The following is a 14,905-nucleotide window of genomic DNA, read 5'->3' as shown; positions in this document are numbered from 1 at the left end:
AGTCTGTATTGGTAAGAGAATTACTCAGACAAAAGCCTCTGAAACTAAGAGTGACACTCATGTAAGTTAAAGAGAACAAGTGTGGGAGAGGAGCAGAGATCACAGGGCTGGATGAGGAGGGGGAAAAGAAAAGCATTTTAGGCAGTTGAACCACATCTCAGAGGAGACTAAATTTAGGCCTCTTTGGCCTAGTAGAATTAGGATAAATTTGATTGAATTAAGAAGACAAACACTAATGAAAAAGAAATAAAAAGGCAAAAAAAGACTGAAGATCAAGCTAGAGTTAGAGACAAAACACTATCCCTAAATTAAAGATGAAACTTTACCATCTAATATATATAGCATGCATATTTTGAATATTGAGAATATTGAAAACAAAAGATAGTTACAAATATATCACTAAGAAATATTAAAATTATAATTATAGTGACCCACTTAAAAACACTGGGGGAAAGGGGAATAAATTGGTAAGAAGGGGAGGGTGAAAACGTGATGGTCTCAAGTATTGCCCTAAATATCTTTATACACCTTCATCAAAGAAGAGCTTGAATATACTTTACTGTATGTAAGGTTTACCTCAATAAAAAGAAATAAAGCCCCCAAAAAGTAGAATTTGAGCTGTAAAACTCCCTCTGCCCAATCCCTAAAGATGATTTTTATTGGATTAGTTAATATACAGACTGTTCTGGCATGTAAAGTTATCCAGTGATGTAACACTGCAATCTTCTTAAAACTTACCCGTGAGAACTCCAGCCACCTATACTGAAAGCGCCTGCTTAAGTTTGGAATTCTGGAATAAACCATCCTCCACACCAAATAGTTGGCAATGGTCCTGTTAACAGAAAGAGAATGCATTTATTGTACTAAGCTTGATATCTGATGCTCTGCAGAACACCTTGGGAAAATCTGTTGGTAAAGCTCCACGGAGGGACCTTTTGCTCATACAAAACTGTGGAACTTTCACTTGAAAAATGACATCAGATGATAAAATGTCAATAAGCTCAACCAAAAATGGCTTGCTTTTCACCACCTAATGCAGACATATGATATGAAAATTCTCACCCCAGGTCTCAGCATGAACATTTTGCTTTCCCACTCACAACATGGAGTCCACTGTTATCCATGCTTTCATGCCTAGAAATTGTCAATACCTTCCAATTATTAGGTGACTTGACAAAGTGCAGATGGATTCTTACCTTTTGAGAACAAAATGCAATATACTGGCTAATGCCAATTATCTAGATATGCACCCTAGCTGGATACCTACTAGAGTGGGAGTTTGGGCAAGTCACTTAAGTTCATTGATTTCATCTTTCTTTGTCATATAATGAGGATGACCTCTACCTTACAGGGTTATTGTCAAGTTAAAATAACTAACAAAATGTTTGACAGAGTAAATTTCAGGTTTTCTTATTGTTGTTCACTTCCAAACACATGAACAACCCCATACACTCATAATATCCACAACACATGTTTTTAAAAATCCATTGCATTTCCTTAATTGCTGCCTTTTTCTGTAAGCAAAAGGCACCTTGACCTCAAAAGTATGTGTGATCTGAGTTAATTTCCAACTCAATAGTGATGATGAATTTTTAATGACCCATCCCCTCCCAGCTGCGCCATTACCATGGTGACTAATAACACACATTCTTGAGATGGCTCTTGGGGTCAGCCAGCCATGTGAGAGCAGTGTGACATGATGATGGTAACTGGCCAATCAAGAATAACCCACACTCTCATTTGCATGGCATCCTAACTCAGTGGACATTCACTCTTAGCAACTAAATCTATTTCGGTGTATACACCCAACATATGTATAGCTATTTTAATTTATATAGAGATATACTAATGGACTAACATATCAGGAATGTCTTTAACAAATATAGAAATAGAAATTTTGAAAGAGAAAATGAAATAAATATGTTTTCCAAAGTCCTTAATTAATCCTTCAAACACCTTTAGTTAATTTTTCAATACACACTATCCATATAGGATTAGGTAAAAACAACAACAGTCAATGTAAATCAGCATCCCATATAGTCATCTTAACTATTTCAAAATATTACGACCATATCCTTCCCAGATCTTGTTAGAACACCACTGTTTTTATCTTGTCATCTGGCCAACCAAGATGGCATAACTAGAGTGGGAGAAGGGCCGCTTCTGACATTTTCTTCCCATTCACTTTGTGCTTATATTATTTATAATAGTTTCAATTCCTGTTTCTCTACAAGAATTTTTTACATCAGTTGCTCATTTTGTGAGGATTACACCAAGAGTAAAATTCATAAATATATAGGTATATGTAAATGATCTGAGATTATTTTCAATATATGGAATAAAAACTAATCAGTGAAGGTAACACTGCCCACTCTCGTATGTGGCATATAGATCAAATGAAGGGTTCATGGCTATCTATACAGCAAAACTAGTAGAGCCTAGCTATTTTTTCAATAGAAAGAATGATACATAGAAGCTCCAAAATTCTCTCCTTGGGGTTTCCTGGTGGCTCAGTGGTAAAGAATCTGCCTGCCAATGCAGGAGACACAGGTTTGATCCCTGATCTGGGAAGATCTCACATGCCATGGAGCAACTAAGCCTGTGCGCCACAACTATTGAGCCTGTGCTCTAGAGCCCAGGAGCCACAACTCCTGAGCCCCTGTGCCCTAGAGCCTGCGCTCCACAATAAGAGAAGCCACCACAATGAGAAGCCTGTGCACCACAACTGGAGAGTAGCCCTCACTTGCTGCAACTAGAGAAAGCCCGTGCAGCCATGAAGACCCAGCAGAAGCAAAGAAATAAACTTTTTTCAAAAAATTCAAAAAACATTTCTTCTCAGACCCCATAGATCTTGTTGAAGTATATGCACACTTCCCCTCAGAGACCGCCACTCTCATCAGCAAAGTCTAGCCCTTGTCCTTGCTCTTCTGAGGCACTATAATAAGCATGTAGTTTCCGGTCATTTCTTTGGATCTTTTGAGTTCACATCCCTAATCCTGAGCAAGACAAGTGCTCACTGAGCCCTTATTGTTGGCCAAGTATCCTCGCAGATGCCACGAGGAATGCAAAGAAATAGGAACTCACGCCTACATTCAGAGAATTTAAAAGTCTAGCTGGGGGATATGGGACTTCAGATTTCAGCTTGCTCATAGAAATGGGTTTTTCCATTGAATGGGATACATGGTAAGTACATAAGGGATCGTTCCTTCATTCGCTCATTCAGCACCTCCTGAACACCTGATACATACAAATAGTTCTAGGTGCTGGCAGACGGCAAGGTGAGGAAGCTATAGTCCCTGATCTCCTGGAGCTTTCAGCTGAGCAGGGGAAACAGGCAAGCACATAGCAATGATGTGGCAGACCCTAGCACCCACAACTGCATGCCAGAGAGTTGGCTGGGAGAGTGCCTGCCTCAAACTGAGGGCTGAGAGTAGGCCTCAGGAGAGGGACAGGCCCCGGGCCTGAAGGCTTCAGGGTGTGGAGTGGGAATATAAACTCTGGAGCAAGAATTTAGCCTCTCTGAGGCAAAATAATGGAGGAAAAGCTTATGTGTGGGCGGGGATGATGAGCCAGTTCATCATTCACAGAGCTGGGCAGAAAGGCCAGCTACAGCTGGGAAGATGCAGGCAGCAACTAGAGTCCAATATCTAGAATATCAAAAGGGCAGAGACCAACCCTAATGCAAGGTGTGTAGGCTCTTCAACCTTAAAATACTGCCTCTGGGGTGTGAGAGCTGTGCTGGATCCCTACGTACAGATTCAAAGGAGATCCATGGCAAGCAGACATGCTTACATGAATTCAAAAGCTATTCCCTCAAGGTGGTTGTGATGCACCAGATTAACTGGGGAAGCTGTTAGGATGGGGCCTGATGGTGGCAGTAAAAGACACAGCATGATGCAAATATGTTGGGGTATTAGATTTTTCTGCCTTTCCTGCTCCCTTAAAATCATACTGCTTAAGGCATCTCATATTACCTCTAACTCCCACAGCACCGCTACAGGAGAGATGTCTTCATATGCATTTTACATGACAGGAAACTTGAGGCCTAGAACCATGAAGTAATGCCTCAGGATCTTTTCATACTCAGTCGGTCTCCAACTTACAATCGCCAGATGCCCAGGCCACTCCAGACTAATTCAATCAGTGTCTCTAGGTTGAGACCCAGGACAAATATTATTTTTAAATCGCCCCAGCTAAGTCCAGGATGTAACCAAGTTGGAGAACAGGTGTAATAAGCATGTAGTTTCAGGTCATTCCTTTGGATCTTTTGAGTTCACATTCCTAATCCTGAGCAAGACACCAAGAGCTCACTGAGCACTTACTGTTGGCCAAGTATCCTCCCAGATGCCACGAGGAATGCAAAGAAGACTAGACAAGCCTAAGATATGCCTGACTCGAAAGACTCTGCTTTTCCCCATGCCACACACGGACAGATTAACCCTTCTTGTTCCACAAAGATTTCTTGACCAGTCAAAACCCTCCAACAAAGGCACTTTCCAAAAATCTGTGGGTATGAAGAAAGAACAGTGTGTGAGGCCTCCATAGGCAAGGCATTATAAGTCCACAGCACAAGACCTCTGACGGCTAGAAGCCAGAAGCAGGGAGGCACGCACAGGGAGACAATGGCACTGATGAGCTGCTCCAGCATTATAAATAAACTGACACAACGCTGGGGAGCACAGCTCTGGAGTGCTTATATTACCACGCCAGGAACAGATCTGACCGGAATGACTGAATGACTGCCACTTAACGCTCAAAAAACCAAACAAAAAGAAGATTCAGCAATAGTCCTTAAAAATAACACATAATATCTTTCTCTTTTCAAAAGGCATTTTCAGCAGTATGGTAATTTCCCCAAAATTGCAATCAATAAAGTAGAGGAAAACAGAGCCTCGAGAGAGAAAGAATCCACCACAAAGAGAGCAACGTGAAATCACTTCCCAAAGCCTCTGACGAGGAAGATTTTTTTTTTAAAGATTTTTCTGACCCTTGTTGTCAATTAGTGACAGCTTACATTTGTACTGTATTGCATTTAAGAGATCACAAAGATCTTCTCTGAGCCTCATGACAATGCTATGGGATGGTTATTATTATTCCAATTTTCAGACAAATAAAACAAAGATCCGAGGTCAAAGGACTTCTAAGCATGTGTCAAATCTAGGACTAACATCTGGATCTTCAGATTCCACAACTTGCATTTGCTTCTCTGAGCCAAACCACCTGAGATAAGCCAAACAGGTACCTCTCAAAGGTTCTCAAAGCTGAAGAGATCTTCCTAAACCCTAGAGGCTGCCCAGAGGTATGCAGCATCAGCATCACCTGAGAATTCCTTGGCCTTCCCCAAGATCTACTGAATCAGAAACTGTTGCCTCTTTTTTTCTCTCTCTCTCGCTCTTTTTCTGGCCATGCTGCACAGCATGTGGCATCTTAGTTCCCTGACCTGGGATCACGCCCATGCCTTCTGCAGTGGAAGAGCAGAGTCTTAACCACTGGACTGCTAGGAAGGTCCAGAAACCCCTAAAGACAACATCCAGGTTAATGTTAGTCCCATCACCCAACATGCTCAACATCCTCCTTTTCCACTCTCCCCTACCTGGAAAACTCCTCCTTATCCTTTGGAGTCCTGCTTCTATGTCACCTCCCAGATAGTGGTCATGGGGCCATCTGGCTAACTTCTAGAAATTTTTAGGAAGAATCTTCTATGTGAGAAGTACCATACCAGGCCATGATGTTATAAAAACAATTACAGGAGTGTCCACCATCAAATGCTCACTGTTTCATGGGGGTGAGGGAGAGGAGCAAACCAGAAAATTAGATAATTTCTTTGATATTTCGGTCTTGGGCACAATGCTAGGCTATATTTCCCAGCTTCTCTTGCAGTTAAATTGGTCATGTGACTGAGTTCTGATCAACAGAATGGACACATACCACTTCAAGGCCTTCCCATAAAACCACCTATGCAATCCTCTACTCTCTTTCCCCATCCATCAGCTGAATGGAGAAGATTCCAAAAAGCCAGATGAAGGCAGAACCACAAGATGGAAGAAGTCTGAGTTCCCGAGTCCCTACTTGGAGGAAAGCTGCCTTACAGGGACAGTCAAGCTGGACGTTCCAGAAGCACAGGGTACAATTGTACAAACCAATAAGTGCAGAGGTGCTTATTACAGTGACTGGTATGTCCTGACTAATAAAGTAACTATGGGGACCCAGGGGCACATTTCCTTGAGCACTCTTGTGCTACAACCCAAGGAGAGGATCAAAGGTGATTAGCGATCTAAAAAACTTACTGTGGGGATTTCCCTGGTGGTGCAGTGGATAAGAATCTGCCTGCCAATGCAGGGGACAAGGGTTTCAATCTCTGGTCTGGGAAGAATCCCACATGCCGTGGAACAACTAAGCCCGTGTGCCACAACTACTGAAGCCCATGCATTCTAGAGCCAGTTCTCCACAACAAGAGAAGACACCACAACGAGATCACACAAAACAACAAAGGGTAGCCCCTGCTTGCTGCAAATAAACCCCATCCAAAACAGTGAAGAACCTAACACAGTCAAAAATAAATAAATAATAGATAAAGTACTTAAAAATAAATAAAAGTGGTCTTTAAAAAAACTTACTGTGCTATGCAAATAAAGTGTTATCAAAATTCTCAAGAAGCATACAGTGTTCTGAAATCTCATAAACATACACACAATACAAGTTGTTTTTGATGAATTGGTTGCTAAAGAGTAAACAATGTGACAGAGATTTGGAAGTTTCAAAATATCTGCAGATCATCTTATGTTATGGACATAATGTCTGCAGTTAATTTTTCTATTTACATTTCTTCCACTGTGGTTTACTATGCTTACATCTAAGCTATCATTTTGATAAGAACCAGATTAAAATCTCCCTTCAGTCATGGTCTTTCTTGGCTCCTTTTGTCATGTCAGATCCTGCATTTCTAAAGCGTAATCACCACCAGAGAGATTATCTAATACAGTACACCAAGGCCCAATCTATTATTCCCTGGTTGTCAATTAGGCTTTTGTGGAAATAAAATTAGTAAATTTTCAAAAATTACCTACTAATTTACAACTGAAGATAACACAAGACACTGGAAGAAACCAACTCACTAAGTTCTGGAGAATGTATACATAGCATGGAAACTCCATCTTTCAACAGAAATTACCACCACAGTTCAAAAAGTGTTGAGTAACTCAATGGCATAGGAATACAAAATCATTTGGGTCGTTTTACAAAATTTCAGAGCTAGGAAGTACACATGAAAAAGTTTCTAAAGCAGTGAATCTCCCAAAAAAACTAATCATAAGATTCCTAGGGTGCTTGTTAAAATACAGATTTATAGGCCTCGCTCCAGATGTATAGAAGAGGACTGCTGGAATCTGTATTTTTACCAGAGGCCCAAGGTGATGCTGTTGGCATTACTGATCCACAGATCACACTTGAGATATCAAGGTTTCACCCCACACAGAATCTGAAATGAATTTATTATTTCAACTCTCCCTTTTCTGTGTGCTTACTTTTCTGTATGCTTTCTTCAATGAATACCACATTGTTTTTATTATAAGAAAATAGCACCTTAAAGAGAAGAGCTCTTCAAAAGTGTCTAAATGTTTTCATAGGTAGGGATGGATGATAAATTTTATTCCCAGGACTTCTCCAGGTGCCTCTTTTTTTCACATAATTCCTGGCAACATAACCTTGTCTAAGTCCAAATAAGTAAGTGTGATTTGGGGGACTTCCCTGATGGTCCAATGGCTAAGACTCCATGCTCCCAATTAGGGGGCCTGGGTTTGATCTCTGGTCAGGAAACTAGATCCCACATGCTGCAACTAACACAGTCAAATTGACACAGTTGACATAGTCAACTGACACAGTCAAACAAATATTTTTTAAAAGAAAATATGATTTTTAATCATGGTCCAGCAATTAACCTATTAAACTGTGATTGTGAACTATTTGACCTTCCTGTGCTTCATTTTCTGTAGTCAAATCTGAATGGCTTCATGAGGCTGCAAAATTCTCTTTCCTGATCTAAAATATGACACAAATGAAACTATCTATGAAACAGAAACAGAATCACAGACATAGAGAACAGCCTAATGGTTGTCAAGGGGGAAGGGGTTGGGGGAGAGATGGAGTCGGAGGCTGCAGTTAGCAGATGTAAGCTTTTATATATGGAATGGAGAAACAACAAGGTCCTACTACATAGCACAGAGAACTATAGTCAATATCCTATGATGAACAACAATGAAAAAGAATATTAAAAAATGTACATATAGATAGAACAGAATCACTTTGCTTACAGCAGCAATTAACACAACAATGTAAATCAACTATATGTCAATTAAAAAATTATCTTTCCTGGACATTTTTAGAATTTCCTTGCTTTGTAGTGCCAAAGGAACAAAGCATCAAATTCCAAAATATTGTTTAAAAAAAGAAAAACCCGACAGTCCCTGACATTCTTTCACCAGTCTAATTTTTATACAGCTTTCTGAGTGGTCTTAAGTCTTTTCAGTATTGGTACTTTGGTTTATTGACACAAAGTGACTTATTGGCTTAAGAGAAGAAGGAAGGAAAAAACAGCCCAAGATCAAGAATGAACTAGGAGAAAACAAAGATGTTCATATAGAAGTCTCAAAAAATAACATCACTATATAACTAGTTTCCAAAACTAATAAACAATTTAGGTTATCAGAGGGAATATGGAGAAAGATCAGAAATAAGGGGCAAAAACATTGTATATTTGTTGTCATCGTAGTAAATAAACTACACCAGATGATGGTCTTGGCTCGTTTGTCACTAAGGACACCACACGTTTCCCCAAGACTTTTTTTTTTAATGTCAAAACTCAGTATATTTTATATTTTTTCCATCTTTTGCTACAGTGGTGGTTCTAGGATTTTAAGATATCAAGTCATTAGCTATAAAACAATTCCTGATATTTACTTGTTGAAAGTTACAGTTTTGAGGAGAAAGGATGAAATCCAATTTTACTTATATTGAATTTGATAAGATTTAAAGATGTTCCCAAGACTTTTTTAATGTAACTTTCTCTAAAAAACAGTTTTCAAAGGACACGAGGGGGATGATCTTATAATTTCAAAGGAAAAATAAAAGTCACAGTAAAATGCACAAGAAAGCTCTTACTTCTTCCTCTCAGAGCCTAATATCCTAAACAAATCCTTAAAGTATTGAGGGACACGGACCACCACGTTCTCTGAGGGGCCAATGTCTTTCAGTTCAGGGTAGAGTCTGACATCGATGACCTTCTTGATGTAGCTCAGCCAGTCAAACTGAGGAAAGAAAGACAAAAAAAACACAGTGAGAGAACCTTTGCTGGGGAACAAAAAAGGAGAAAGGCAACCAGAGTCAGTAGAATGTAATCCATGGCTTGTGATCTCAGACCAAATAAATATGCAACTGCTCAAATCTAGAAGATAAATGCCTGATCACTGCCACCCAGACCAGACTTGCTGGCTGAATCATCAATGGAACATGTGTTCTGTGCCATCTCTGTATGGACCACACATGTGCGCACATACTCACCCAGCAGCACATGCACTCACGTCCCTAGCCCCTCCTGCACTCTCATCCTCCCCTCTCCTCCTCCCACCTTCGCTCCTGCTCTCTCTCTCTCTCCATCCCTCTTGCAGTAGCACTCACCTCCCTTCTCCCTGCACTCGGCCCCATCCGTGCTCATTCACTCTCCCGTCCCCATAGACATAGATGCCCCGCGACATTTCCGGTTCTCCCTCTGGCACAGCCTTTCTTACACAGAGGGAAACAAACAACAACACAGAGTAACACGTGTCTCCCCCTCGTAGCATCACTGTCTCGGCGTTTTGACCTGGCTACCTGGAAAGTCCTTTCCAGGTTTTTCCTTTTCCTTGCTCCCCTGCCTGCCTCCACTAGTGAAATGGAAAGCCAGTCACTCACTTGCCCAGCCTACCCTGTAAGAAGGGAGTCCCGCATGCCCCAGTTTTACTCAGTAAGAAATAAAGGCATGACACATGGAAAGGCTTTGGTTTTTCCTGGTAGAAGGGTTAAACATGGCCCATACTGGGGCTTGCCCCTTCTTCCTGCTCTGAGGACAGATGTGACATATGCAGCTACGGCAGCCACCTTACGACCCTGAGTCATCAAATATGCAGTCAAAAAGCCAACACCTAAAAAGAGTGGAGTGGAAAGAAAGAACTTGGATCTTTGACAACGTTGGGCAACAGCTAAACCAACACCAACAGCAACCTATGTCTAGACTTTTGTCTATATAAGGAAATAGGCTTTTTTAGGCCACTCTTGGAAAAGTTTTCTGTTCCACAGAGCAGACAGCATCCCAATGCATAGACAAGGGATATTTTATGTGATGACTGACAGAGATGGCGATGAGCAAGATCAATGGTAGCTTTTATGAGGCAAAATTTTACACACAGGTGAGATAGAATTGCTTATCAAATGACCAGCTGAGATACAATTTCCTGGATTGCTTTCACTAACCTGGGGAATCATAGCACTCAGCTGGGAGATGTTCATTTTGTTGTACATGGCCTCACTGGTTCGGTTTTCATGCGGAATCATTATCTGGTGGAAAGAGACTTTGGTTATTTTTTTCAAACAAACCATTTCTAACTGCATAACTACTTCCTACATGTGTCAAAACATCTGTATAGTATCATAAACTTTTTCAAGATTTTTCTGGGAGAGAGGAGGGGGAAAAAAATCACTTTAGGCAGGATTAAGAAAATAAAAAGAAACTTTCCTTTCCTGTTCAGTGTGAAACACTGGACTTGGTACAAAAATAACTACTCGAATCCCTCCCTAACCTTTCATGTGGATGGACGAAATCTACTACTGGCTTGGGGTAGATAGCCATGCTAAGATTAGGCAATTTGAGACAAACATCCAGTCCACCTGTAGTATCCAGGTAAGAACCTCTACAGTTCATAAACTACAGACCACCCCTTCATTACCAGGGGAATGTTCTCACTAAGAGCACTAGACTATCTGAACAGCACTGCCACCAGTGATCGTTCTGTCAACAGTTCCATCCCTCACTTCCCTTCTCCCCTCTGGTTTCTCTGGCCTGGAGATTTCCCTGGCCCCACTGCTAGGTGTATGGGATCAGTTACCACCCAGACATATTTCCACACCTGCTTCTCCAGCCCTGACCCTTCACACTCCTTCTTCCCAACACTTGTGCTCCTGGCAATTTTGGCAACATCGAATCGAAGGTTCTAGGCTCTGCCATATTTAATCTGAGAGGAGCAGCAATGATCATCTTCCTCAAGGGCCATCTTAATCACTTCTGCAGACAGGGAGTAGCTCCTCATACTGCTCAACACATCATGATTTTGCCTTAAGGCCCTCCATCATCTGATTCCCCTGCATTAAACTTGTCACCTTCCAACTCACACAGGACTCTCCCACCCTTGCACTCCTGTCCACCATCACTACCCTCATGGTTTGAGCCATAAGTCAAGACTTTGCTTGTGATCCATTTTCTGTTGCAAGTCTTTCCAATTAAACTCCACTTGGCTCCAATCCCAAGGGCCATGCCATCAACAAGACCTCCCCTTAGGCATACATCTCTCTAGTTGGGATTAGCTGAATGCACACTTCCATGGCTGTGTTTACAAGGACTTCTGGGGGGTTTGGTGAAGTTGTCCTGTCTCCCCAGCTTTAGATGTCTGCCTGGGATGATGTACCCCACTAATTCTGAAGGTCCCTAGTGACCTGGGATGTAAGATACAGAGACAAGTATTATCAGCTGGCAAAAAACCCAAGCGCTCTGGATTTGTCAAGCTAAAATCACAGAAGGCTGAGTGGCAGACATCCGCCTCCTCTTCTCTTCAGTGCCCTCAGCTTCTCCCTCCTCACCACCCATGGGAGAGACTTCCTGTAGCTCACAGGCAACCTCATGCCTCCATTTCAATCACCGCTTCAGAGAATGTCCACACTCTTCCTCGCTCTACTCAGACTCATGGACCCAGGTTGGAGCCCTTTGGCCTTAGAGCTGTTTTCAGCTCTCTGCCAGCTCCTTCCTCCACCCCACGGATTTGTCACTTCATTTAGCCTCTTGACCATTCCCAGTCTTGCCTTGGCCCAGCTGTTTTGAGTTCCCTTTTTGGTTCAGATCCCTGGCTCAGGGCAAGGCCTTTTCCCGCTGTATCAGAGTTTCAGTCCAAATGAGGTCTCTGGGTCTCCGATTTGCCTGGTAAGAGAATCCAGATGGCCTCTAGACACGGCAGAGAGGCCCAGTCTTTGACTCCAGAACATCTGCCGCAGTCTTTGCTGTCTTCAAAGGTGACACAGAGGAAGGAACTGTGTGTGCTGCCACTAGGGGGTCTGGAGAAAGACACACATGTACACCACGCCAGCCAAGAGGCTGACTCCTCCAGACCCTATCCATCAGCCTACTCCCACCTTGCCACCCCACCACACCTCGCCAAACACAAAACCAAACAGCGCTTGGACTCCTAAGCACTTCAAGATTTTTACCAACTTCTATTATAAAAGACGACCAACAAATACAGGGATTCCCTGGTAGCTCAGACAGTAAAGTGTCTGCCTACAATGCGGGAGACCCGGGTTCAATCCCTGGGTCGGGAAGATCCCCTGGAGAAGGAAATGGCAACCCACTCCAGTACTCTTGCCTGGAAAATCCCATGGATGGAGGAGCCTGGTAGGCTACAGTCCATGGGGTCACAAAGAGTAGGACATGACTGAGCGACTTCACTTCACTTCACTTCACCAACAAATACACAACCTCTTCTTGATAAAAGTATTTTTTTTTTCACTACAGTGTATCTCCCCAAGCAGATTTCATCATATCTGTTCCGTCCGGTCCTGAGAACATATAAAGATTTTATACTTTGGTTCTTCTAGAAAAGTTATTCTTTGAACAAAGCTAACCATTTAGGACTTCTCATTAGTCTCCCTCAAGTTTGTTCTTAGGTCTTTTTATCTCCACCATGAGCCTGAAAGAATTTAAAAGGTGACTTACACAGAACACAGCATATGACACAATGACATTCATAAGAGTGGGGCAAGAAAAGAATGAAAGTCAGGGTTGGGTATAAGAACTAATACATGCTTACCAACTTGCCCTATACACTTGCTACATCAAATTATGTGGCTAGACTTCCCAAAGCCTCAATCTTAGATGAGACTGATTCTGCATAGGAATGGTGTCAAGAGTAAACTAGATTAAAAATAACCTTCCACTTAAGCCAATTTCATATGGATTTATCAAATGCATATTCTTCAGGTGAGGCCAAACAGGCATTTCCCTGGGAAAACAGAGAGAGCCTCTCCCTGCTGCTTTCTTTGTCTACCGCTGAGGAGCATGTGGACGCTGACTGGGCTTCAAGCAGAGGCGGAAGAAGAGCTCTTCTATCTGTTACGGTTTTTCTTTCTGCTACTTCCCAGAGCAGGGTGCTATGAGTTCTATCTTGGACCCAAAGGACAATGCCACAGAATGATTTTTTATTTTTATATATATTCTCATGCAAGATATATCACCTTTAAAATAAGGAGAAGGAAAAGAAAAAGATTTTAGATGAAGACTTACCTCGGCTATCTTAACTTCCAACCTAAGTACCGACTTCATGTCATGCTCTGCTCGGGAGCTATTAGCTCCCAAAAGCACAGCAGTATCCACCATGAACTTGTAAAGGGCATCCCGATACTGTAAGAGATAAAGAAGCAAGGGACCATGACAAGAGTCTATTAGGGAAGTATGTTTGAGGAACACAGAAGAGCAGAAACAGCAGGTGGAAATAAATGCCCATCATTTTCACTCTGTACTCAAAGTATGATATGAACATTATGAAATACCAACCACTCATCTACCATTTTGGGACAAAGAAGAATGATGGCTACTTGGGTACTGTTTCCATGACAGGTAGAAATGTCCGGCCACCAAGAATCAAGAGAACTTGTTTTCTGGCAACCAGTAATATTAAGGATATATGAAATATCTACAAATGAGTCCAGACTCCCCTTTCCAGGCAAGTGAGGCTTTAATATTAATAAAATAATGGGAAAGAACTGGTTGCTAAGAGCAGGAGGCATGATCCATGAAGACTAGTGGGAACTGTGATTTATTTTCTTCCAGCTCAATTTACCCATCTCCACACTAAAAACAAAAGACCAGCAATTGAATGTTTTTTTCCATTTTGCAGGGTTTTTACCACATTCTTCTCACTAGCTCAGGGAGAAAGGAAAGGAAAGATGAGAAGAATGATGAAGAGAAACCGAGAAAATGCAGAAGTTCCTTGCTGCATGTTCAGGAACCCATTTTCAGACTATTCACATACTATTGGAGAGGAAGACCTTACTTTGTGGGAGTTGAGGAATCATGTGTGTGTGTGTCAGGGGGTTGGGGTAGGTCCCTTCTCCTTTCAGGTACATTTTAAGAACTCAATACACCAGTTATTAAACTGTTTCATAGTTTTGCTATGGGAATAAGATTCCCTAATATACACCTTGATTCTGCAAAGCTATTCTTATAATGCTTATGACTCCAAGACCTTGGCATATAGCAGGCCCTTAATAAATATTTGTTGAATCAGTAAGCAAGCCTCACAGATAGTCATAATTAGAAATGTTTCGCAATTTTCAGTTAAATTCCAAAAATATTTATTCGATCAACACATATGCAAGATGTCTTGCTAGGCCTTCTGTGCACACGGGGGAAGTACAGATGAAAAATTAAATAATGCTTAAGTCTAGTTCCCAGTGTGTGATCCTGTGAGGGAGATAAACACGTCATTACTAACTATAACACTAGCAACACCAAAATAAAGTCTTTAATAAAGCTGCTAAGTGCTTGGAAACTCAAGAACTAGAGAATTCTAGCCTCAAGAAACCAGGGAGAGAGTTTTTTCAAGGGGACAGA

General features: G+C 41.6%; 1 protein-coding gene across 1 annotated transcript in view; it reads right to left on the bottom strand.

Annotated features, from left to right (window-relative positions):
* The window catches only part of PHEX (phosphate regulating endopeptidase X-linked), a 196,691-nt gene that overhangs the window by 129,740 nt on the left and 52,046 nt on the right, over nt 1-14,905 (bottom strand). The window contains exons 7-10 of the mRNA XM_070462380.1: nt 13,577-13,693; nt 10,504-10,587; nt 9,157-9,302; nt 739-832 (exon numbers count right to left, since the gene is read on the bottom strand). Coding sequence (XP_070318481.1) covers nt 739-832; nt 9,157-9,302; nt 10,504-10,587; nt 13,577-13,693 — 441 coding nt within the window. The remainder of the gene's footprint in view (nt 1-738; nt 833-9,156; nt 9,303-10,503; nt 10,588-13,576; nt 13,694-14,905) is intronic.

This window comes from Odocoileus virginianus, unplaced genomic scaffold (assembly GCF_023699985.2).
Source record: "Odocoileus virginianus isolate 20LAN1187 ecotype Illinois unplaced genomic scaffold, Ovbor_1.2 Unplaced_Scaffold_4, whole genome shotgun sequence".
Taxonomy (NCBI): domain Eukaryota; kingdom Metazoa; phylum Chordata; class Mammalia; order Artiodactyla; family Cervidae; genus Odocoileus; species Odocoileus virginianus.
Note: the sequence above shows the minus strand (reverse complement) of the source record. Positions and strands in the feature narration are given on the sequence as shown.